The 25,804-nt window shown below is 37.8% G+C and overlaps 1 protein-coding gene across 3 annotated transcripts in view; it reads left to right on the top strand.

Annotated features, from left to right (window-relative positions):
- The first annotated feature begins 2,745 nt into the window (after positions 1 to 2,745).
- abcb6b (ATP-binding cassette, sub-family B (MDR/TAP), member 6b) overlaps positions 2,746 to 25,804 on the top strand; it is a 41,489-nt gene continuing 18,430 nt past the window's right edge. For all 3 annotated transcript variants that reach the window (XM_022680254.2, XM_022680252.2, XM_022680253.2), the window contains exons 1-13: positions 2,746 to 3,173; positions 4,523 to 4,733; positions 8,729 to 8,821; positions 10,186 to 10,378; positions 10,703 to 10,824; positions 11,484 to 11,593; positions 11,702 to 11,767; positions 12,287 to 12,412; positions 12,885 to 12,961; positions 13,094 to 13,157; positions 14,500 to 14,585; positions 14,826 to 14,883; positions 14,998 to 15,102. In XM_022680254.2, coding sequence (XP_022535975.2) covers positions 3,111 to 3,173; positions 4,523 to 4,733; positions 8,729 to 8,821; positions 10,186 to 10,378; positions 10,703 to 10,824; positions 11,484 to 11,593; positions 11,702 to 11,767; positions 12,287 to 12,412; positions 12,885 to 12,961; positions 13,094 to 13,157; positions 14,500 to 14,585; positions 14,826 to 14,883; positions 14,998 to 15,102 — 1,374 coding nt within the window. In that variant the 5' untranslated portion in view covers positions 2,746 to 3,110. The remainder of the gene's footprint in view (positions 3,174 to 4,522; positions 4,734 to 8,728; positions 8,822 to 10,185; positions 10,379 to 10,702; positions 10,825 to 11,483; positions 11,594 to 11,701; positions 11,768 to 12,286; positions 12,413 to 12,884; positions 12,962 to 13,093; positions 13,158 to 14,499; positions 14,586 to 14,825; positions 14,884 to 14,997; positions 15,103 to 25,804) is intronic.

The following is a 25,804-nucleotide window of genomic DNA, read 5'->3' as shown; positions in this document are numbered from 1 at the left end:
TTTGAGAGATTTAAATTTAAAAAGTTCCACAACTGCCTTTTTGTCAGTATTTTCTTTAGTTTGTACATGGGGAAACAATGAACTTTTATATAGAAAATCATTTCATTTAAAATCTCTCTGGGGTAGCCTATATGAACCAATCAGATGCCAGAAATCACGCTCTACCGGAGAAACTTTTAGGAGCGCTTGGACATGCGCACAATATTACAACTGAGCCCAGAGAAGCGTGTCTGAACTACAGGCTGGATTAAGTGTAGCAATAATTTAACGAGTGGTTAATTTGTTTGGCCTTTAGTAGTAAACTGAAAGTATGTGGAATCATTTATATAACGAACAGGTTCGTTTAAAATACCACCAATAGTTTACATGTATTCTACACTGTAAAAAAAATCCTATTTTTACAGAAAATAACTCTAAATGTTTACACTATTCATCCCTTTTCTTTTACAGCAGTCTAATTGTCAAATTATAGACATTTTCTGTTAATTACAAGCCCCTGTTCTAATTTTACATATTATGACATTAATGAGAGATTACGGTTAAAACTCTTATTTTTAGGGCTATATTGTTATATTATTTTTGTTATTTTTCCATGTTCTTAAGTTATATAGATATGTATGTAAAATTACTTATTATTATATGTAATTATATGTGTGTGTTATTATTTAAAGGTTTATTTCTTTCCCAAAATCTCAGTGTTTTTCTTCATAATTGTAAGGTTTATTTATTTGTTTATTTTTTATTCATTGTTAAAAAAAAATACAGAAAATAACCATAGAAATAAAACGTTTTTTTCTTTCTTTTATGTAAAAGAAAATATACCTAAAAAAAACAACTGTCTGTGGGGCGTGGCTATGTTAATTAGATGTTCAGTTTAGAGGGCTCACCATGATGTAGTTTCATAGCAGTTTTATCCACCTGGCTGGGTTTTAGACTGTTCTAATATAAATGGTTTCACTCTCTGAGCACTTTTTATTGCTTTAAATGAGCAGAGAGCCTGTTAATAAAGAAATTCTGAAAAGATCATACAGTTTGTTACTGAATGAGTCAAATACACATTAATTTGTGAATCATAAAGCTCACAACTTGAAAGACAATAAAGTTAGTTTAAAAAAACATTTTTTCCCTGCAGAACATTGATTGAAATCGCTTTATTGAAGAAATTGAATTGTAAATATGCTCTGAAAAACTGTAAAATACTGGTGTATGTATGTGAAACATTTAATGAAAATACATGTGAATCTACTGGTTTTGCACTTCATATGAAAAGTATTTTACTTTAATTTTAGGGTTTTTGTTTGGCAGCCGCTGCTGCCAGTAATTTGACCGTTTTTTTACGGTTTTATTTTTTACAGTGTATGCAGTTAGGGACAAATAATTCTAGAACATATATATATATATATATAAAAAAAGGTTGGCCTTCTAAGATTTAACATTTATAGTCGTTGAGGTACCCAACATTGTGGCCTGCAGTTTAAAAGGACATAGTCCAGATCCATTAATATCATAGATGTTAGTCTAAGCTTTTTCTAACAAGTTTGCGTGGTGGGCTTTTACGCATCCCGTGCGCTCTTTAAACTCGTGTATTTTACACATCTAGTGCGCTTTTACGCATCTCGTAACGATGTCAGCACAAACGCTAATTTTAATGGCACAAACCAACACAACCGCAGCACTGACAAATAGGACCATTTGGGTGTGGTTTGACCACCATTGAGGGTCTGCGTGATGTCATCCAGTAAATAACTTTTACCTAATAATAACGATAACAGCACAAATGCTGATTTTTGCTGTGTAAACCAGCACATGCACAGCACTGAGAAATGAGACCACTTTGGTGCGATTGGGCCACAGATGAGGGCTGTGTTACATAACAGTTCCGAAAATACATTGTTTCATTCTTAAAGATAACAGCAAATAAAATGTTTAATATCTCAATAACGATATCAGCACAAACACTGATGCTGCACAACTCAGAACAAACGCAGCACTAATGAATAGAAAAAATATTTCGTTTCTGATTATATGAGAGGCCAGCTTCACTGAGGTCAAATACGAATATTGTTATTTGCAAAAAAAAAGAGAAATGGCTGAAATAAGAAAAAGATGCAGAGCTTTCAGACCTCAAATAATGCAAAGAAAAGTTAATATTCATTAAGTTTTAAGAGTTTAGAAATCAATATTTGTTGAAATAACCTTGTTTTTTAATCACAGTTTTCGTGCATCTTGGCATGTTCTCCTCCACCAGTCTTACACACTGCTTTTGGCTAACTTTGCCACTCCTGGTGCAAACATTCGAGCGGTTCAGCTTTGTTTAATGGTTGTGATCATCCATCATCCTCTTGATTATATTCCAGAGGTTCTATTTGGGAAAATACTTTTTTCTTATTATGAGTGCCAGCTTCACTGAGATTTTTATTTGGAATTTGGGAGAAATGTTGTCCGTAGTTTATAGAATAAAACAAAAAATCTTCATTTTACTCAAACATATACCTATAAATAGAGAAACTGATTTAGATACTGAAGTCTCTTTTTTCCAGAGCTGTACCTGCATTAAAGCATTAGCCTGTCGTTTAATTGCTGCTGTTGTAAATGAAACTGAAAGATGAGCTTGCATTAAGGCTCATCAATTAAATAATTGTACCTGTTGAAGCTGGTCAGGCTGGTTCAGCAGAGCAGCTGTAGGGTACTAAACCTCTTTAACTATCTCAGCTACACGCTGAACCCAGCTGCTCACGTGACCGCCCGGCTGAGAGCAGTCATGTGAACGCTTCCCATATGACAACACTGAGACTATCAGCGACCAGATTTATCCCTCAGCAGAGGAGATACCGCTCAATAACTGTTTACTATCCTCAACCTGTAATCTGCACTACACTGCGAGGACACAAACCACAGCCGGTTAACCAGGAATAACCCAAATAACTAGGATTTAAACCTGTGTTCTCCGGCACTCACACACAAACAGAGACAAACAAAGAGCTACAGCTACAGGATACAGCCGCTCCAGAACAGTCTGTGGGGTAAACGTTACTGCCTGAGCACGGAATAATGACCACAGCCTTTATTTAACTACTCTAAACCCCTGCAGAAACAGACAGTACTATAGCATGTGTTCAAAAAACAAGAGGAAAGAAACGGCCGAGAGCCAGCCGTTTACACTAACCGTGGAGGTAAGAGACTGTCTTCCACAGAGAGAAAGAAGGGGGAGTAGTGAATGAGAGAGATATACATAGTGTGTATGTGAAAGAGAGAGAGAGAGAGAAATGAGTGAATGAGAGTAAGAGAGAGAAAGTGTGTGTGAGAGAAAATGAGAGTAAGAGAAAAGGAAAAGTGCCTGTGTAAGAGAGAGAAAATAGAGTGTGAGTGAACGAGAAAAGGAAGTGTGAGTGTGTGTGTGTGAGAGAGAGAGAGAGAGAGAGAGAGAAATGAGTGAATGTGAGTGAGAAAGAGAAAAGGAAGAGTGTGTGTGAGAGACAATGAGAGTAAGAGAGAGAGAGTGAGTGAGAGAGAAAATGAGTGAATGAGAGTAAGAGAGAGGAAAGGAAGAGAGAGAGAGTGAATATATGAGAGTGTGTGGGCGAGATAGACAGATAGGGTATTTGTGTTAGAGAGAAAATGAGTGAACCAGAGTGAGAGAGAAAAGGAAGAGAGAGAGAGAGAGACAGATAGGGTATGTGTGTCAGAGAGAAAATTAGTGAATGAGAGTAAGAAAGAGAGAAAAGGAAATTTGTGTCTGTGTGTGAGTGTGTGTTTGAAAGAGTTAGACAGTGTGTGTGAGAGAGTATGTGAGTTGGAGAGTTAGAGAAATTTAGTAAATTAGCGTGTGTTCGAGAGCTAGAGAGTGTGTAAGATAGTGTATGTGTGAGAGAGAGAAAAAAAGACAGTTAAAAGTGGAGTATAGTACAAATGATTAAAAAAAATAAAAAAAACACTACTGTGTATTTCTGTGAAAGTCCTGTAACTTTCTCTGCTGTATTGTAAATATGTGGTAAATGTACAGAAAACAGGCTTATGTTGTTAGTTTTAGGGCAAAGTATGACCTCTGTATCAGATTTCACCAGGAACAAAGTGAATTAGTGTTTCATGCTGTCAACCTGACTTATTTTCATTTTCATTACAGCATCAGATGTCAAAGAAAGTAAAAGTAGCACCTTACTCTCTCACTCTTACTTGCAAAGATTGATGACAGCCAGTGGGGTATTTTTTATATAAACCTCAGCCACTAGATAGCAGTGTTGCACTGTCCTCAGATCGTAATGTCATGATTGGATATAATGAAAGCTTTTCTTTTACTCAGATTTCAGATTAAAATGTGCACACACAGTGCTTGGCTGATTTTATCTGTATCTATCCTTTGCTGAATTCCTTTGCTTTTATAGTTTGTGTTTATTTTTATGGAGGAACTGTTAGTACTGTATTTTACTGTACAGATTTTACTGGATTGTCTTCTGCTAAGCCAAAGTTTAGTGCTTTTGTTTTTTTGTTTACTTAATTGTACTTTTCTGTTTCTCCTCTCCAGGCCAAAGATGGCAGACAGCAAGATTCTGGTCAGGTCAGGGTAGTTTCCACTTCAACATGGAAGGATCTGAGAAGGAAAGTGGCCCTGCTGATGCCCTACATGTGGCCCAGTGGGAGTGGGCCACTGCAGATCCTGGTGCTTGTGTGTGTGACCTTGCTTGGGCTGGAGCGGGTCATCAACGTGTTTGTCCCCATATACAGCAAGGACATAGGTGAGGATCCTGGTCATCTAAAACTCTGAAAGCTACAAATTTTAAAGCAGTGCAAAGCTGATGGTAAATGGAGAATCCAGCACCTGGTGAACAGCAGGCTGTACTGTGTTAGTAAAATTAAACACTAGGGGGCGTAATGTTCAAAGATATCCTAGAGTGCTTACACTGTAACTACTGTATATAATGTTCTGAAATTAATGTTCAAATTTAGACCTTTGGAAATAGGAGTATGAAAGGTGAGGCTAATTAATACTCTTATGTTTGACCATTAGTTGGTTTATTTAATGTCTATTTTTATTTATGAACTAATGTGACAGGAATAAAACCCACCGTGACATTTTATATGCAATAAGGTCATGATATAAATAACGCTTTAGTTATTTAGCTTATCCATTGGCCGTGCACAAGTCTGTGTGTAACCAAGACCCTAAAAAAATTGTGAAATGTTTGTATGTAAGAAAACTTACATGTTGCTAAATGTTTTAATATATATGACAATCCAAAAAGTTATTTAAAGGCCTAACTGACTAAGACAAATGCTCATTAAAATACAAGGAAATCTTTTTGTACATGCTTCTTCATAATTCTAGCACTGTACATTGGCAATATATTGCAATACAGACAATTTTACAAAAAGCAGTCATGTCAAGAGCAGACAACACTGCTGTGTATCAGTTTGGGCTTTAAACAGAACACAACAAAATAAAAAAAAACAGTTTTAACTATTAATAAAAGAATCAATACTGGGTTTTGAGAACTAATAAAGTATTGCAACTATTTTAAAGTAATAAGATAATTTTGCGATATACAAGTGTTTCAATATGTTCCTACACCCTAACATAAAATCAAAAAATATTCTAAAATAATTTACTACAGGCCAAAAATGTTTTTTTTGTGATCTATCTGGCAAACCCAAGTTAATAGCAGGCGCCAAGTGAACAGACAGTTGTAGAAGTTCATGCATTAAAAGCAGGGAAAAATGGACATTCATAAAAATAAAAATAAAAAAGCACATGACTAGACAACTGGGTCAAATCATCTCCAAAACATCAGACAGGTCTTGTGTATTTTTCCTGGTATGCAGTGGTCATGAGAACCTGTAAAATGGTCATAGGCACTTAAGTTTAATTGATGCAATCCATGGAGGCCTCACCTCATTTACTGAACTTATCTAAGGGTCTGCTGCTAATGTCTTGGTGTCTGATACCACAGGATGCCTTCAGTGGTCTCATGGGGTCCATGCCTCAAGTGGTCTGACATATTGTGGTGGCACAAGGGGGGGCTACTCAATATTAGGTGGGCGGAGATAATTTTATGTGTTTACATTTTCTAAACATGCTAACGTTGCTACTGTTGTCATTACTACTTATTGTGTCACTTACAGAGAGCTAATAATTAGACATGTTTAACTGGATTATTGCAGCATGCTATTTATTTTGAAACTTTTGAAAAAGAATGCTGCTTTTCACACTAATTTCTTCAAATGTCAAAAAAAAAACTACAAACATCTTATGTATTGTGTTGTAAAGATTTTCAGGTATCATTTCCCCCCCCCCAAAATTGTTTACCATATTGCCCTCTCCTTTTATAGCAGAATGTGAAGAAAGCCTGGAGATAATGTTTTGAGGATACAGTTCAAAAACAATTTGCAGAAGCTGCGTATAATAACAGACAAAACAGACAGATAAATCAAAGGACACGCATATAAATAAAGTAAAATAACACTTATACATAAGCTTTCCGTGTGTGTGTGTGTGTGTGTGTTGGGGTGCTTTTGGGGTATTCTCTTTGCCCCTCCCTCTTCAGTGTTCCCAGCCCCTGGTTGCTTTGAGCCAGCTGGACGTGAGACCGGCCCCCCAAAACCCCTCGCTGAAGTCAAAGCCCTCCGGTCTCCAAAGCCAAAAAGCATCTGACTCTGACAAAGGAAACGTGGGACAAAACCCAACTATGCTAAAGCTTTCCATGGCTCAAGGCTCCATTTCACCCTTTTTCTCTATTGCTTTGCACCCCCCTCTCTTTGCCTCTCTTTCTCTCTACACTCATATCACACCTGCCTCTTTCTCAGAATTTATTTTCCTCTTCCATCCCCACTAATATTCTTCATTATCATCATTCCCAGTTATATCCCAGTATGTTCCCAGAGAGTCTTGCGTCTTTCCCCGAGCTGTCTCAGACTGGCTCAGGTTAACGGCAGTGATGTGTTGGTGTGTCCACTCTGCGGTTAGAGGGCAATTGTGGTTTTTGCCTTTGGAGACAGATGAAAGCAGCGGCAGGAGGAAAGTGGCCTTTTGTGAGGCAGATTGAGTGTTTTTTTTAAAGGAGGCGTGATAGGGGAGGTCACCAACCCTGCCAGTCACGATTAGGGGGCATTAGGGGCCTTTAGTAGAGTTAACACGCTGGTACAAGGGGCTTTTTGTCCACAGCCCTCTCTGCCCCATGCCAGGGCTGAAAATCAGTTCTCTTGCCATCCTTACTGAGAGAGAGAGAGCGAGAGAGTGAGAGTGTGTTTTGCTCTCACTGTGGGTAAAATTCCCCTTCGTCTTTTTTTCCCCTCATTTTCTTCGTCCCTCCACCTTTTCTTCCCCCCATTTGATTCTGAGTGCACAGTCAAAATGGCCATGAATGTAAATGAATGGAAAGGTCCGAGCTCTCTCTCTCAGCCGAGACCAAAGCCGGCCCTCTTTTATGCATCATCCTGAGTCTGGATTCTTTGCGCTGCTTTCTATTCTAAACTCATACATAAGTCAGTGAGACGAGGACACGGAGTTAAAGCGAGGAGTCTTTAACTGAGGTCATTGACTCATATGACTCATATGACAGGGCCTGATGTTAAATAAATGTTTTATTATACCTGATTCTTTTTCTCAGAAACCAGAGTTCAAGTTCAGCTCTTGAAGTGCTTGTTCTTAATGTAAGTGACATGGCCATCCGTTGTCATATCTCACTACCTCTTTTTGCAGTGTCTGAAGGGATTTGCAGAATTGTTCACTAGCTCTGGTGGAGTTTATTAATAAAACAGGTGGAGATTTTTTTTTCCTCATATAAAATGAAAGTTAATATGTACCTTTTATACACGTTACACATTTATTACTACCGGTATTGTGGAAACTCTTAATTTAAAGGCCAACTATTCACACATTTTGGGACATTGTATTGGGGCACCTGTTTATTTTAAGCCTCTGCCAAAATCAAGGGTATTAAAATAGTTTATTCTGTGTTTCTTTGAATAACCGTATTTTCTGTGCAGAGAATTTTTTTCTAGTGGATTTCAGAGCACTCCTGTGATGATTTGATTGTGTTCACCACTAGAACACAAGAACTTTAAAGAAGTCAGGGTTTTAAACAACCACCAACCCACCTCATCCCCAGCTTTGCAACTCAGAATCATCTATTTCTAGATTGAGCACAGAGAACAAATCATTACAGGGAATACAGTTTCGCATCTGATATTAGGCAGTGTGCCAACAGGTTTCATGTTTAAAGAGTTCCTGGTCTAGAGAGACCTAATTGGTTGAGAAATTAGTTACAGGATTTATAAGCTATGAGCATTGGTACAAATGTGTCAGCAATGGGTTTATCTTAAAGCAGCTGAATGCATTTAATATGATGGAAGTTATTAAATATCATGTCTTTGTAGAGGTGTAGGTTTTATCAGTCTTTTAATAGTAATTCTATGTGAAGCTCTGTAGTTTTGAAGTCTATGCAAAAAAAGGCCCATCCATACACATAAAATAATTATTTCTATAGTAATAATGGCAATGCAGGTCTATTTTTCATATTAAAGGTATGTATTCAGGTAACAGAGTCTATATCAAGATATAGTAAATGTTTGAGATCATTTAATTGCTTTGGAAATGTCTAAATATGCAGGTTAAGCATGTCAAAGAACAAAACTGTAGAACATCTAAACTCCGCTCTGTTCTAGAGTACTGCACCAGTGTGTTAAATCGAATCTAAAGTCCCCTCTTTATGTGTGTTGTTTGTGTGTTCTACAGTAAATCAGTTATCAGACAAGGAGAACTGGAACACTCTTGCAATAACCGTGTGCATCTATGTATTCCTCAAGTTCCTGCAGGGTGGGGGAGCAGGTGAGCTGAACACGCACACACCCACATCACATACTGTGACATCTTAGAACATTCTCTCTACAGTGGTACACATCTTATTTTATGTTTTATATTTTCATGCCCAATATATTCTATTGGTGTAAATAGATGATTGCAATACAAGCTTTAAGTGCAGCATATTTGGACTAGTTGTTCCACAGAGTAACAGAAAAACATCTTAAGCTGAAGTGAAGTTTTAGAAAAGCCCCTTCAGCCCATAAACTTCATGGCATTTTTTGTTATTATAATTTCTTATAACTTTTTTTACTTTATAACTTGTTCTGCATTTAGTGCTAAATCTTTCTGTAAAATTGCCTGTTGAATTGCCTCTGTGTGTGAAAGGTTCTAGACAAATAAACTTGCCTTACTTTGCATTACAAGTCTCTGGAGCTGCATTTTGTACACCATTATAAAAGTACTTCTAAACCACTCCATTTACACTTTTAAATGTGATCTTGTCATCTCACTCCTTTGGTTTATGTTGGTCAATATGACTAATCTTTTTAGTAGCCTCAGTTTGTTAAAACTGTCATGTGGATCCTGTAAAAAACAAATAGGTGAGCTCTTTTCAACACCAAACAAAAAGCAGCAGTCCCAAAGCACCAGTTAATTTACTTATGGCCGTGTCAACATTCTGTCCTCATTATTTTGGGTGTGGTCGGTTTAGATGTGAGACTTTCAGACTTTCAACCTTTAAAAGGAGTCAGAATTTTCAAGTTGTCTAGTGTATGGTTGGTATTAGTGTAACAATTAAAAGAACTAGCTCTACACATGCATATTTGGACAAGCTAAAAGATACAGCATTTTAAAAATATTTTGAGTATGCAGATTCTTAATTCTCATGAGCACTGTCCTTCCTGTTTTACCAAAGTTACATAGAGCAATTAGCAGCGTACTGAGCGAGGAATGAAAACAGTAGAGAATTGTTTTTCACTTTTACAGTTAACAAGGGTTAGCAAGAGTTTCAAAATATGTTTAAAATTGTTTTTTTTTTTACACATAAAACTCTGCATAACGTTTAGATTATACATGTTTAATTAATTGAGCTTGATAAAACTCTACTCATCGATTAGTAAATAACATTAAAAGAATGATCTGCTTTTGTATTAGCATCAACATGAACAGATGTGTGCATGGGAAATATACAGTAGAATAATATCACTTTTGCATACAGTTGTTATTGCAAAATTATTACAAAATCTCATTTGAACATAATTCAGATCATTTAATTCAATAATTTAAATGTGTGTGTGTGTGTGTGTGTGTATTGCTCATTTAAAGAGTCTTTTTAATGCTTTTCAAGAAGCACACTGTGGTTTAAAAGCCTCCTCTCCCTTTCTTGACAGGAACATCAGGATTTGTCAGTAATATGCGATCGTTCCTGTGGACGCGTGTTCAACAGCACACCAGTCGAACAGTGCAGCTCCAGCTGTTCGCCCATCTGCACGCCTTGTCGCTACGCTGGCATCTGGGGCGGAAAACAGGTGATGTCCTGCGCAGCATCGACCGGGGCACATCGTCCGTCAGCAACCTGTTAAAGTACGCAGCATGCTCACCTGCCTTTCTCAAATTCTCCATCCACTGTTCTATATACTGACTTTCCTTATTAGGGTCTATTCAGGCTCTTGATTTGCAGCCTTAAACTGCATACTGTTTGTTTTTAAGAGAAATTTTAAGAGAAATATTGTTAATTTTTATTAATATAGTGAAAATATTTACACAAACATACACATAATGAATTATATGCTTTATAATAATTAAGAAAGCTTTCAAAATAATTAATAAAATCGTTTTGACTGATCAAAAAAGAAAAAATTTAATGTTAGGTGCTGCCTAACATGAGTTCTCTCCTTGTTTTCACAGCTACATTGTATTCACCATCTTGCCAACTATAGCGGACATCATCATCGCCATTGTTTACTTTGTCTCTTATTTCAACGCCTGGTTCGGCCTGATTGTGTTCATCTGCATGTTCCTGTACCTCAGTGAGTCCAGTGTTAAGATTTAATGAATAAGAATAAGCTAAAGTTAAAGAATAAGATGTTGTGTGCTCCGAGTGGTCCAGCGGTCTAAAGCGCTGCCAATGTGATTGGAAGGTTGCTGGTTTGAATCCCGATCATGCAGCTTGTATGCAACCCTCAGCTGCTGGAGCCCTGAGAGAGCACAATTGGCCTTGCTCTTGCTCTATCCCCTTATCACTCCTAGGGTGAAGCCGATCAGCACAAGGCTTCTGTGAGTTGATGTATTGGAACCGAGTCACTGTGCTTTCCTCCGAGCATGTGATGCTACTCGGCAATGCTGCATCAGCAACAGTTTAAAAAGAGTCTTCACCGTCCTTCTGTTTTAGTGAGGGGGTTGGCCTACCTAAATTGGGAGAAAATGACAACAAATAAAGCTGTTGTTTAATTTATTAGTCGAAAACCTATTTGTTAAAATTAAATGATAATTGTCAACAAAGGTGAAGGAAAAAATGCCACAGATGATGAAATTTGTACTGTATATACATGCATTTTAGATTAACATTAGATTACGAATATTTAATGTGATAAAGCTTTTAAAATGTCTGGACCACATGAAGATTCAAATTTCAGATATGAACATTAATGGATTGGGAGCGTTATTCAAAATTGGTTGAATTTTACAGCGTTAACCATCGTCATCACTGAGTGGAGAACCAAGTACCGGCGAGATATGAACACGCAGGACAACAACGCCAAGTCCAAGGCAGTGGACTCATTACTGAACTTTGAAACTGTAAATAAGAATTTCTCAGAAAACATAATTCTGCATTAATTACTGTAAAATACACACATCATACACATCTAACTCCAAATATTAAAACATACACTCTTTTCTTTGTAGGTTAAATACTACAATTCTGAGGGGTATGAAGTGAGTCGCTTTGAGGAAGCGATCTTAAAGTATCAGGTAAAGTATCTACTATATACTGCATAGTGTCTAAATACAGGATCAGTCAAAAGTCACAAGACACCTTTTTATTTCAGAAATAAAAGGGAAACAAAAGAGAAAGGAAAATTACTTATATCACATATATTTTGTTTCTGAAATAAAATAGTTGCCTGGGACTAGTTTCCTATAGTTTCCAGATATTCTTCTGTCTCTTCTGTTCATGAACATTTAAACATATAGTGGCAGTATCCTAGTCAGGGATTGAGCCTATTCTTGAACTACACAGCATTTTAAATTGAAATTTTTAATTAAAAAGAAAATTGTAAGACAAGTGTATGCCTAAGTTTAATTCCTGCCCTTTTGTGTAGTCAGCAGTAGTTCTATTGTTTTCCAAGTTTTTGCATATCACTTTGTGATCAGTAATAGACAGTTCATTTACTCAGTAAAATCTGTTAAATACGCATGGTCTGAATTTATAAGGCTTCAGTCACACATGAGTGTGTTATTAACTGAGTTATTTATGCTGACTCTCTCCAGAGCTCAGAGTGGAAGGCGAGTGCTTCTTTAGCTCTCCTGAACCAAACACAGAACCTGATCATCGGCTCTGGCCTGCTGGCTGGATCTCTGCTCTGCGCATACTTTGTCACAGTGGACAAGTTCCAGGTGCTGCATACATTGTTCTCACCTTTTTCACCTTAAAACTGTTCCTTATGTGGGTTTTCCTGCCTTCTTTGCCTTTTAAATATTTTTTGCTGTGTGTGCGTGTCTGTGTGTGTGTCTGTGTACATGTCTCTGTTTGTGTGTGTGTGTGTGTCTGTGTGTGTCTCTGTGTGTGTCTCTGTGTGTGTCTCTGTGTGTGTCTCTGTGTGTGTCTCTGTGTGCGTGTCTCTGTGTGTGTGTGTCTCTGTGTGTGTGTGTGTGTCTGTGTCTGTGTGTGTCTCTGTGTGTGTGTCTCTGTGTGTGTGTCTCTGTGTGTGTGTCTCTGTGTGTGTGTGTCTCTGTGTGTGTGTGTCGGTTTTCATGCTCTCCTGGACTGTATTTACCTAAAGACTGAAGGTTAATTATGAATGCTATTTTAGGTCTGTATGCTTATTCTGATTGCTACTTACATTTCCCCTGAACGTCTGACTTACAGGTTGGAGACTATGTTCTTTTTGGGACTTATATTGTGCAGCTCTACACTCCTCTTAACTGGTTTGGCACATACTATAGGTGAGCTGTCCTCGTTGTGATAGTCAGTTGACTGTTTTCATTGTTTTAATGTGGAGAAACAAACTTAATGTGTGTTATAAAATGATAAATGAAAGATTATAATAATAAAATGCACTTTATTCTTTACTGTAGGATGATTCAGACTGCTTTTGTGGACATGGAGAACATGTTTGAGCTGTTAACAGAGGAGAAGGAGGTAGGAGAGGAACAGCTTAAGTTTGTTACTGTTTGGTTGTGTTCTGTATTATGGAGAGCTTCTCAGCCCTGCCAGTTTCCCATGTTAGATCTTATCTTGCTGGGTCAGGAAGTCACGGCTGCCTCAGAGCAGAGCAGTTAAATATGTGTAAGATAGATTTTTTGTGTGTGTCTGTGTGTGTGTGTGCACATTTAAGATGAAAAACATATTGACTACAGATTTACTGTTATAATAAGTCTTTATTGTTCTTGGGCAGGAACAAATATAGATCAGAACTATTGTCCTAATGCTTAATGTTTTTACACTCTTTCAAGGAGGTCGTATTTGTGCCATCGTATTTGTGTGTATCACTGCCAGAACAATACATTCACCACTCTGATAAGGATATTTAATATTTTATTACTTTCAGAGGGAAGTAAATTTTTATTGAGAAATAATTATTGGGCTCCACCTACAGTTGATTGTTGTAAATCACTTTTTTTTTTACCACTTCCATAAAATACAAATAACGCTTTTACTTCCTGTTTATGGGCACCAGTAGCATTTGTTGTCTAGCTGAGAGACATGGAACAGGCATCTGAATCAAAAGATACTTATGAACTGATACTGTAGAATAAAATTACAGGATTTCAAACCGATATGGTTTTGCAGCATTACACAGTTCTAATGAGATGCATTGTACAGCTTCACCAAAGTTGCATAGTGCAGTAGCCAGGAATTCCATCAACTCAGTGTACCATCAGAATGATTAAAAACAAGTTGGTACATAACATAAGTTTTCACTGTTCATAAACATTAAATAAACATTTTGACAAAGTACTGAATACCATTCTAAATCTGTAAATTGTCACTGACCAATAATGATGTTCCAAAATTACTTGAAAAAAAAAGATTTTTCTTTATGTTGGCTTTCATTGGCTTTCATTAAATCTAAAAGTTTTTAGTTGGTTTATTGTCCTAAGAGCAACACTAACAAAACCTGTTTGTGAGTATGTGTGAGATTGTGTGTGTGTGTATTTTATGGTCAGAGCTTAGCCCATGCAGTGGGAAACCTCTCCTAAAAAAACACATAAGCAAAACTCGGCAAGACCGCTCAGCATTCAAAGCTTCTTTTGATCTCATTGATATGGAAATGATAGAAGGAATTGAAGAAAAAAAGCCTTTATTGGAATTTCAAAGCTGTAACTTTTGAGTTATACTGTAGATCTACACTTACATTAGCATACAAAAAAGGCCTGGAAATCTGTTGCCTCATATTATACTAGTGTTGCACGTTTTTCTTTTTTGTGACACACGATCCGCTGCCGATTATCCACTGCTGATGATCCTGTATTTTCTGCAGGTGAAAGATGATGTAAATGCAGTAGATCTGCTCTGCACTGAAGGACGAGTGGAATTCCGAGACGTTTGCTTCAGCTACACTGCAGGGTACGTAGCTCTGCATGTTAGAAACACTGCAGCAGTCACAAACAATTAGGTGTTCATTGTCCAGTGCATGCTGGTTACCATTGTTCTCAGTTTCCTGCGTCTTGTCTCCATGTAAATATATGTATTTGTATGGTGCAAATGTTTATAAATGTTGTGAAAGACAGACTGGCTGTTATGAGTAAAAGTTAAAGCCAGGGAAATAAACATCCATTCTTAATGCATTGTTTTTAATGTCTGCAGGAAGGAGATTCTTAGAAACGTGTCATTCACAGTGATGCCTGGTCAGACAGTCGCACTGGTAAGTGTCCAGCTGAGAAGACTGGTGGGAATTCAGTAGAGAGGAGCATGTTGGAATAGCAGAAGTAAGGAAGTGTGTCTTTAATGTGCACTAATGATCATTTCTTCTGTCTAGGTTGGTCAGTCAGGGTCAGGCAAGAGCACCATCATCCGGCTGCTCTTCCGCTTTTATGATGTCCAGGATGGATCTATCCTTATTGATGATCAGGACATTTCAAAGGTGAGAAGGCATGGTGGGGATGGATGACATGGTCATTTGTCCAGGATATTTCAGGTTTTCTTTGGACGACATGTGATCTATATAAACACTGATTCAAACTCTTTTAACCAAGACTACAAAACTGGCGGCCTTTGCTTTGCCATCAGCAGCAGGAGCCAGAGAGAGCACAATTGGCCATGTCCTCTCAGGGTGGGTAGATGTCACTCTCTCCCTGTATCACTTTCATGATCATTCCATTATGCTCATTGGCACATGTGTCTGTTGGCTGATGTGTCAGAGCTGGCGATCTGGCACTTTCCTGTAAGTGCATTGCCTGCATAGTGATGTTGCATTGGAGACGATTTGTAAAGAAGTGAAGACTTCTTTCTGATAATTTTGCAAGTTAAATGGGAGGTCCTAGTGAGTGTGTGGGTTAATTGGCAAAGCTAAATGTGTAAAGATTTTAGTAGTATAGGAACACCTGCCCATTTATTGTCTTCTGAAAGCAAATGTACTAAAAGCCACTAAACCCTAAACCATATTTTTTCCATTAATAGCTTAAATATGTTGTTTTAAAGTAATGAAACATATCAGTCCTTAAAATGTTTATAAACATTTCCTAACCTTTAAAAATGCTTTTATTGTTGTCAATTCTGCCTCTGCAGTGCCCTTACAGGTGTGCTACACTGCTGTGCTACACTGCTGCTTCTGCAACTCAGCCAATCAGCTCTCCCTCCTGCCCCACCCCTAAACCCATACATCACCCAGTGGCCCTTCCAAACTACCCCTTTTATTATTTTTTACATTTGAGCTAAGGGTGGAGTCAGCAAAAATCAGGGGTTTTCGTGCCCCTTTAAAAGGGGTCTATCCTGCTTTTGTTGAAGTAACTATTCTACTATAGGATTCCTACTTGATTTTGGAGCATTCCTCTGAGGATTTGATTGCATTCAGTGACAGGAGTGTTACTGACCCCATTGCCAACTCCTCAACTCATCTCAAAAGAATTGGATGAAGCACCATTATTTCAGATGTCACAGTCAGTTTATCACTTTTTTTTAAATTGAGATCAATGGACTCCAATCTCAGATGTCTCTCAGTCCAGTGGTTACTCTCTTGTCGTACCCCTAAATTATTTAATTCAATGAACAAACTCCCTTTGTGCTGGAGCAGCTGTGCTAGGTTATTTCCACATTTTATCTTTTTTTTTTTCTCCAAAACCTTTTGTGTAAATACTATAAGTTTGGTACATTTGGCTGAATGTGAGAGCTGCTTTCCAGCTCAGGAGTGGTCCAGAGTGCTGATCCTCGATCATTCTGAAAGTGGTGGTCTGGAGTTAATTTTGAGAGAACCCTGGTGCCATCCACAGCATCTGTGAAAGCTATCTGCTCTCAACGCTGTGCACTGAGTAACACGTTTGGCTCATTTTGTCATGTAAAGCGCCGTTTCAAGTTTTATAATTGCAGGGAAGGACGTGCCATCCCACGTAGCCAGAAAGTGAAAATGTTTATCGGCACTGTTTATCAGATTTTGAATGTCAGCAGCCTAACAAGAGGAACATAACAATGATTCAAGAGGCTGTTGCCAATTGCTGTCTGTGTATTGAAAATGAGTACTGGCATAAACCTGTGATCTAAAATTTGCAAAAACTATGCTTACAGAAATGGCAACTTAAATAAGGTTATTGATCCATGGTTCAAAAGAAATTCTCATGTGGGAGCTCATAATCTGTTCAGACCCAAATAAGCCTGGTATTCTTCCTGGGGTTAAACTTCATTTAAGGAGCTGGGCAATATGACTTTTATTGCATCGTCAAAAATTTGTATTTACACTACAGTTCATTCCGAACCGTACAATGTGGCTGAGAGGCGTTTTATGAGTGCCATTATCAGCCAGTAATGCACTGTAACCGAAGCTCTCCATGTATTACACCGCCACACACAGGTAAACTAGCAGCGATGCAGCGCTTACAAGCCAAACAGCACAGCTACAAACAGAGCAGCTATGGAATTATATTAACCTCGCTGAGTTTTTATAACTAAACAGATCATATTTTCTCGTTCTCTTTAACAAAAAAAAGTTCAATAAACAGTGATCATAGAACTGTGGTATAATCACAATAATACACCTGGGGTTTGTTCTATGACATGTAATATTGGCACTTTGAATTTTCTCTACTTATTTCTCTTGCTGTGTTTATCAAACAAGGATCTAATCCATGGTTTAGCATCAAAATAAGTATGATCTTGTGTTGCTGCTAAGTTTTGTGACTCCACATTAAAATTCCTAAAAAGAGGTCCTTAATTAGTCTCCATGTGACGTGCTCGCAGTGATGATTGGTGTAAAGTCTGCACGCCTTTGAGCTGCCTGAATGCTTTAAATTAAGTAATTATGCTGACTTCCGAGCCTGACAGCGAATTGCCCAACTTACCTTTCTGTACAGCGTAAATGCGAGCTAATATATGCTTTTAGGATACGCACAGCAAAGGCTTGTCTTTGATTTTCAGAGGACCTTGTGGTTTTGTTCCATGCTGCTAACTGTCTGCATTCAATAACAAAGTAAAAGTGCACAATTATGCCCTTTTTGAAGTGATGCTACAGCAAACCTCAAAAGCTGCACTTTTAGTAATCCTGAAGCCTTGTAATTATAGCAGTTTTTCAGAAGCCTCACAGTCTCTCACGTATACACTCGCACGTACACGCAGGGCACGGTGCCTGAGCAGCAGGATTTCAGGTTCTCCGGTGAATAAATCATAGTGTGGGACTGGTAAATAATGAATACACAACTGTAAGGCTGCTTTTATTCCGCCGTATGGAGGGAGTGTCGGCCCATTTGCACGACTTTCTGCTGTCTGCTGAGAGCTGCGCAGAGTTCAGCCGCCGTCCTGCCCTGCTCTCTCACAACTGCTCCCTCACTACTATGTCTGTCTGTCTCTCTCTGTCACTTTCTACCACTTTCTTTTCTATCTATCTCTCTCTCTGACTGCTCTCTAACTGCTCACTGTGGCTCTTGTAAGGCCGAACAAAATGGGCAAAATTTTGATCAAAATATATTTCTTAATTTTGATATCAATAAGAATAATATAAAACCACAAAACAATGGATGTCGGTACCTAAAGGGTTCTGAGACAGTCAGTCATTCAGTGACAGATGCTGTAAATAATATATATTGGAACATTTTCTGTTGTAATGTACAGTATATTGATATTAAATCATTGTCTAGTTGTAAGCTCAGTCTTTCTGACTGTCCTTTTCAGTCTCTTTTTCCTCTCTCTCTACCCTGTCTCTTTCTTCCTTCCTTCCGTTTCCTTCCCTATGCATCCATTTATGTCTCACTATATTTCTAACTCACAGTCTCTCTCTCTCTCTCTCTCTCTCTCTCTCTCTCTCTCTCTCTCTCTTTCTCTCTTTCTACTACACTGTTGGTTTGTCTGTCACTTTTTCTCTCTTCTCTAATTTTTCTTCTTTGTATACATTTTTCTCTCACTCAGTCTTTGTAAGACTCTTGTCTGTCTGGCTAATTCTGTCACTTTTGGTCTCTCTCTCTCTCTCTCTCTCTCTCTCTCTCTCTCTCTTTCTCTCTCTCTCTCTGAATACACTATTCTCTAACTCACTCTCTCTCACTCTTTTACTTTGCTACTGTCTGTGTGCATATTGTCTTTTTGTCTCTCTCTCTGTTTGTTTGTTCCTCAAACTCATCCCATCTTTATCTCTGTGAATATATCATTCTAACTGTTTCACTTACACTTTTTTTCTGTCTGTCCTCTCCTTTTTTCTTTCTGTCACTCTAATTCACTCTCCTATTTAGTGTGGCCATGCCTGTGTTTTTTTTTTCTCTCTTTTACTCGCTCTCTTTCTTTCTCTAAAATTTGAGGTTGTAGTTGGTTCTGCTTCACATCTTCAGAGCCGCTACGCATAATTAGCATGGTTTACATCCCAAATCCAAGTTCCGTAAAACTGTTTACTAACCACCAGGAATCATTGTTTACAGCAGGATTCCCAGTCAGGGTGAGATTACACTCGTTCTGTAATCACAACAGGAGAAACTGTTTTCATCAGTCGTTCGTTCTACAAAGGTAATTGGTTTAGAACATGAAGCACCGCCTACTGCAGGCAATGGAGTTTGATGAACAGTTTCATGTTCAGCATGCATATATAACTCCGAGAGACCTATTGTATTTCACAAAGAAAAAGTGGATTTTAGAGTAATAACACCTTTAACCAAAAAAAGATTGTCATCTAGATGCTCGTTTGAGTTGTCATGATTTTGCGTTTAATACAATCATTGTCAAGTGTAGATCAAATTATCTGGAGATTACATTTGGACTTTTTTCTTTTATATTTCTTTCCACAGAATATGAATGGATTGGTAAAGCTCTATAATGTTTCAAACTCATAACTCATGTTGTGTTGTGATTCCAGTCCATTTCAATTCTCTAGTAAAATGGGTTGCTAGTGAGTAATCTGAGCACTAGTTGAGAGTCTGTAATCATGAAGAACTGTGACTTTTTTATAGAAAAGTGAATTGTCAATCTGTATGATGACCTGGGTGATGTTGTGATTTTGTAAGCTTTTCTGTTATGATTTCCTCTGAAATCTCTTTCTGACTTCTCCTCTGGACTGGAGCTAAGACTGTATGAGACAGTGATAACTCACAACCCATTATTTCCCTTCAACCTCCTTTAGGCCCTGTCTAAAGATGTTTTTACTTTTAACTTCTATTACTTTTGTACTTCACTATTGTAAGTCGCTTTGAACAAAAGCGTCTGTCAAATGTAATGTAATGTGATCATTCTAACTGTTTCACTGAATGAGACAGTATGAGACAGTGATAACTGACCATATCTGTAACGCTGGGAGCAGAAGTCTGTGGTCTGGACTTTTCTAATTCTCCTCATCATCCTCACTTTGTCATGCTATGGCCCTGGTATCTCTACAGTCTGCTCGCAGGCACACAGCCGCTCACTTGTGCAGCGCAGCCACACATTCCTGGTGCATTAACGTGCGTAGAGCCTGGCAGGAAGCATGAGGTGGACTCAGTGTGCCAGAGCCCTCCTCAGGGAGCGCAAGCTTTCTCATAGAGCAGGCATGAGAGCACATTGCTTTTATAGAGCAGCTGTCATCAATTCAGCCACTCATCCTTCACACCGGTGGCCAGCTCAGTACCATTAAACTCACTGGAACATTAGGGTGTGCTCTCCAAGAACCGCAGAGAACTGTTTGTCTGTTTTAAATGTTGTTTGTTAACATGCTCTGTATTTGGGAGAGTGCATGATGAGTCCTGTGCACAAAACAGGCTAATTAATAACGCTTAACACCTGCTCAGGAACTCTGAATATACCATGTGTTTGCTGAGTGTGTGTTTAAAAGGAACGCTGCCACTTTTTCCAAGAAAAGTGTACAGCCTTCCAAAATGAAAAGTGTAAAAAAATATATATTTTAAAGATATTAATATAGTAAAGAAAGCAATTACCATTTTCTCATCAGTAGGTTTGAGGAAGTCAAACAAATTGAAGATAAACAAATAAATCTAAAAAATATATACAGCTCTGAAAAAATGACCATTTTGAGACCACTCAAAAATTATGAGTTTCTTTAAATTTTACCAAATTGAAAACCTCTGGAATATAATCAAGAGGAAGGTGGATGACCAAAAGCCATCAAACCAAGCTGAACTAGTTGAATTTTGCACCAGGAGTGGCGTATAGTTATCCAAAAACAGTGTGTAAGACTGGTGGAGGAGACTATGAAAAGATGCATGAGTTGAGGTCTGAAAGCTTTATTTAAGCCATTTCTCATTTTCTGCAAATAAATGCTCTAAACAATATTTCAATAATGCTCTGACAATATTTTTATTTGGAATTTGGGAGAAATGTTGTTTGTAGTTTATAAAATAAAACAATGTTCATTTTACACAAACATATACCTATAAATAGCAAAATCAGAGAAACTGATTTAGAAACTAAAGTGGTCTCTTCATTTTCTCCAGAGCTGTATGATATAGACAGTGGAAACTTTCATTTAATTTTTTTTTTTTTTTTAATTTAATTAATAATTAATTGTGTAGAAAATGACATTATTTGAAGCATTATGATTTTTCCTATCTTATTAACATACCAGCAGTTCCCTCAGAGAGTTTTCTTGGTGTTCCAGATCTCATCTTGACCTCCACAGTTCCCCTGAACTGCTATTTCGTAGCATTCTGAACAGTGGAAATCTTCCAATATTTTCTTTTCTTATTCAATGTGGGCATTGAATTAGGTTAAATACAAAAATTTTTGGCAGTTGCTTGGATCACAATTTATACTGTAAAGCATGCCTTAGGCCTGATTTGAATAACCTTGTCAAAGACCCCGTTTACACCTGGTCACTTTGTACATCTTGAGTATCATAATAGCTTTGTAAACTCACCTGTCTTTTCAAGAAACAAGAAAAACTCCTTTTAACAATAACCAATCATTAAGCGAATTTGCATACAGCAATTAAATTTCAGTCTAACTTACCTGAGATGCATCTGACCACTAAGTGTAAAAATAATATAAGGATTAAATTCAGATACTATTCAAAAGAAGTAGCCAGGTGTAAATGGAGTCAGAAAGAATCTTGGCCATTTTGACACAGAAAACTGTAAAAGAAGATTGAAGAGTTTGTCTGTGCTGCCTCTCAGTGAAATGAATAAGCTGCATATTTTGCTATTTTCCCACGTCTCCATTCACTTTAAAGGCGAGTGACATATAGAGGAAGTTGTCATACTCCCACTTCTAACCTTGTCAGATCCCTTTGACTGTCAGTGAGAGAGACATACACATACACACACACACCTCCACACACCCTCAAGAGTGGGAAACATCTGTTGGCTATTCTTTGTGCTCATTTCTCAGAGACGAGCTTTCACGGAAATAATGGATCAACACTTGAATCCCAGGGTCTTTGATGGCATGGACGGCTCGAGGCTGTTTTTGTTCTGGCTCTGGTCACTGATTCAACCTTCTCAGCACACTTTTGACGCCCTCATGTCTGCCTGCAGTGACGGGGTCTCACGTGTAACTCTACACCATAGTGTGTGTGTGTGTGTGTGTGTGTGAAAAAGCTGGGAGGACAGCTTTACAGCCGGATATGAAAATATCACCCTGGCACATGCGTGCCCGCTGCAGAACAAACACGCAAACAAACAGCTCAGACTGTAAACTGCAGGCCTGCGGTGTGGAGGACTGTGTGGCTGTGAGCTGGGGGGGGGTTGGAGGAGAGAGCGGTGAGGCACGCTAACAAGGCTAACAGAGATGAAAGCACTGTGAAATATTTAACATTTTCATATAAGAAACTTTTGAGGCTCGTAAATGCTCCTTTTCAAAGGAATTACAAGGGCTGTTTGATGGTGGAAAATCTAAGTTGTTTGCCGGCATGTTGGGAAAGGAGGAGAAAAGGAAAGATGGGTGGGTGGGGGGGGCAGCTGCAGGGACTTACTGGTACCGTACGTAATGGGCATGGTACACAGCCGCCCCACAGACAGCTGATGAGCCACGTGTTCCCTTACATACACACACACACACATTCTCAAAGGCACACTCACAGGCAATGTTGGATGTGACTTTGCCACCCAAACATGTCAAATATATTCCCATTCATTACTCAGGTAGAAGTATAGTTACTAAGGTTTAAAATACTTCTGAAGAAGTATTTTCTCAAGCTTTTTACTTTTTAAGTAAAAGTGTGAAAGTACTGGTTTCAAAACTACTCAAAGTATAAAAGTAAGGAATGTACAGGGTGATACATTACTTAGGGTAAAAGTAATGTACAGGGAAAAAAAATGCCATTAAGGACTTTACCCCCCCCTTTCCCTAAAATATATTTTTCTAAAAGACATAATGACTATAATGTTTTTCTAAAATGTTAATGTTGAAAATGGCCATTAAAAATTCATGTGTTTTAGTACAATGTAAATATATTAAAGAAGCTTATTTGGGACATTTCAAGAGCTCAAGTTCTCTTGAGTCTGGCCAAATGTCTTCCTGTTGTGATACTGATGAGAGACAGTTTCATCATAATGTTTTGTATTAACTATGCGACTGTACTTAGGATACTTTTTTCAAGTTCTTAAAAATTTTCAAATTGAATAAATTTCATTTCTGAATTTAATTCTTTACTTAATTCAGTAGTTCTTGCTATAGTATGGATTAGAACATTACTCAAATAGGGCTATTCACTGTATACCAACTCTACCTCTTCACAACATTACAACTGATGCTCTCAAACACATTAAGAGGCAATAAATTTAAGTAATTAATTCTTAACAAGTTCAGCACAGCTGTTAACTCAAAGCCAATCCAGCTGACTGAGAAAATAAATAGATGTGCAAAGCTATAATCTAAGCGAGGGGTGCTACTTTGAAAAATCTAAAATATAAAACATATTCTGGTTTGTTTAACAAGTTTTTTGTTTGGTAAATAATAAATAAATATTTTTCTTCACAGTTTCGATGACTTTAGTATTAATTTAAGATCATTTAAGATAAAAGTAATGAAAAACCACTGAATATAAGTTGTGCCCAAATTAGCTTAATAAGAATCCCACTTCATAATTCATGATTCAACACATGAGGAATTCAATTTTATTATATAAAAAATTAGCAAAGTTCAGCCACAGAGCATTTACAGTCTTTTTGGTACACACAAAAATAAAATTGAATCTTAAATATTATCCATCAGAACTACTTCAAATAATACTATCAAATAAATAATAGATAAAAACAAAAGTGAGAAAAAAAAATATTGCACATTAAATAAATTGCACAAATGATGATCACAGTACTCGTAGTGAGATGGATATTGCACACTGTAGCTGTAATGCTTACCGTGTGCAATATCCATCTCACTACGAGTACTGTGATCATCATTTGTGCAATTTATTTAATGTGCAATATTTTTTTTTCTCACTTTTGTTTTTATCTATTATTTATTTGATATTTATTCTCTGTTACTCTTGTGCAATAATACTGGTCCACCCTACCATAATCATATCTCTATGCACTAGATGTATATATATATTTTTTTCTTTTACTATATATAATTTTTTTAACTCTTTATATATTTTCCTACAATAGGTTTTCTGTATATATATAGATTTATCATTATTTGTATTTACCTTTTCCTGACCTGTTTCTCTGTCCTTTACTCTGCACTGCTGTAACATGGTAAATTTCCCCATTGTGGGATTAATAAAGGATTATCTTATCTTATGTCTTACTTTGGAAATGGGATAGAGGTGTCATTCACAAAAAGTTTGTCAGTCAGATTTTTTGTTTGGGGGGGGGGGGGGGGGGGAGAAAAAATTACACTTGAAAATTTATGTTGACAAGCTCTAATCCATATCTGGAAAACTGGCCCGTGATTTCGTTCACAGAATGCCAGCAGTTTAGCTGTCAGTGCAGTGCAGCTGTTTCCACCACTGCAGTAATTCTGCTTTAATGACCGTCCATACTGAGGCCCTGCATCCTGTTAATCATATTTCAGTTTATGGAACACTTCATAAAAGCATTTAATGACTTCACTCAAGTGTTGTCCTGGCAGTCTGCGCTAGCTGCTTCTGATGACTGGGCTAGTGACATGGACCTGTCTATGCAGGACAGCTGTGAGAAGGGGAAAGTGTGTTGTGGGGCTGAGTCAGGGGTAGGTGTGTTGGACGGGGAAAGTGGGAAAGATGGTGCTGTGCTTCATTACGGAGTTCCTGGTGTAGGCGAGGGCTGGGAAGAAGAGACTGGAGTCTGTAAGGCCGTCTGAGAGCTGTTAAACAAAGCCGTATGTGGAGGTTCGTGTAAACATGATGCTTTCCGTACGTTGGGTCCAGGTTGGGCGCACATGGGTAGTTCCTTGTCAGCCATTTTGTGTCTTAAGAATTAAACTGTTACAGGCCCTGTGTGAGCGCACATCTGGACAGAAAGGCAGAACTTAGTTCTCGCCAAGTGGATTCAATTTCACATTTCGCATATCACTGATCCCATTTTTCTTTGTTTTTTACCCCTCATTTGCAAGCATCTGACATGCTCAATTTTCCTTGCTGTTACATGTCTCTGGGGTGTACACATGTGAAAGTGTTCAGGTAGTCTTTTTAAACATGACTAATCCGTTTAGAGGAAGCACAAGTGTAGCCAGTCAAAGCTGTTGAAGTAGAAAGAGATGTTTGCATGATGTTTGCTACAATTGGATCAAGTGGTACATCACTGAACAATGAAAACAGTCTGGAGGAAAGTCACTGGTTCTTTATAGTTTGAGTGACAGACTAAGTGATTTTCAAAGACTTACAATTATCTTTTTTATGTGGCCGTTTAAAACCAAACGCCAAAGAAAAATGCTGCCAAGCTTGTGCATTTGTACCATTCTTCTAAACAAGTTCAATTAATTAACTGTCTACGAGTGAGCAGATTTTACATAGATTTTGTTTTTAATCAGTTTTTATCAGTTACATGTGTATTAACATCCTCCCACTGTTCCAAAATATTTTATCTCACTAGGTGGCCTATGTATTTACGCATTGCCTGTATTTGTACAGGTAAACTTGTCACAGTACAGGGGACACAGTTTGGTGCAGACAGTTGTTTGGTGAAAATACACAGTTCTCAAGGTAAACACTAAAGAGTGTGTGCCACCTAAATGACTGTGTGAGTGAGGACTGTGTGTGTGCCTATGTGTAAACACTGAACATGCTAACCATTGCACATTGCTGCTTAATT

This window comes from Astyanax mexicanus, chromosome 11, assembly GCF_023375975.1.
Source record: "Astyanax mexicanus isolate ESR-SI-001 chromosome 11, AstMex3_surface, whole genome shotgun sequence".
Classification (NCBI taxonomy): domain Eukaryota; kingdom Metazoa; phylum Chordata; class Actinopteri; order Characiformes; family Acestrorhamphidae; genus Astyanax; species Astyanax mexicanus.
This window is presented reverse-complemented; position numbering and strand designations above follow the sequence as displayed.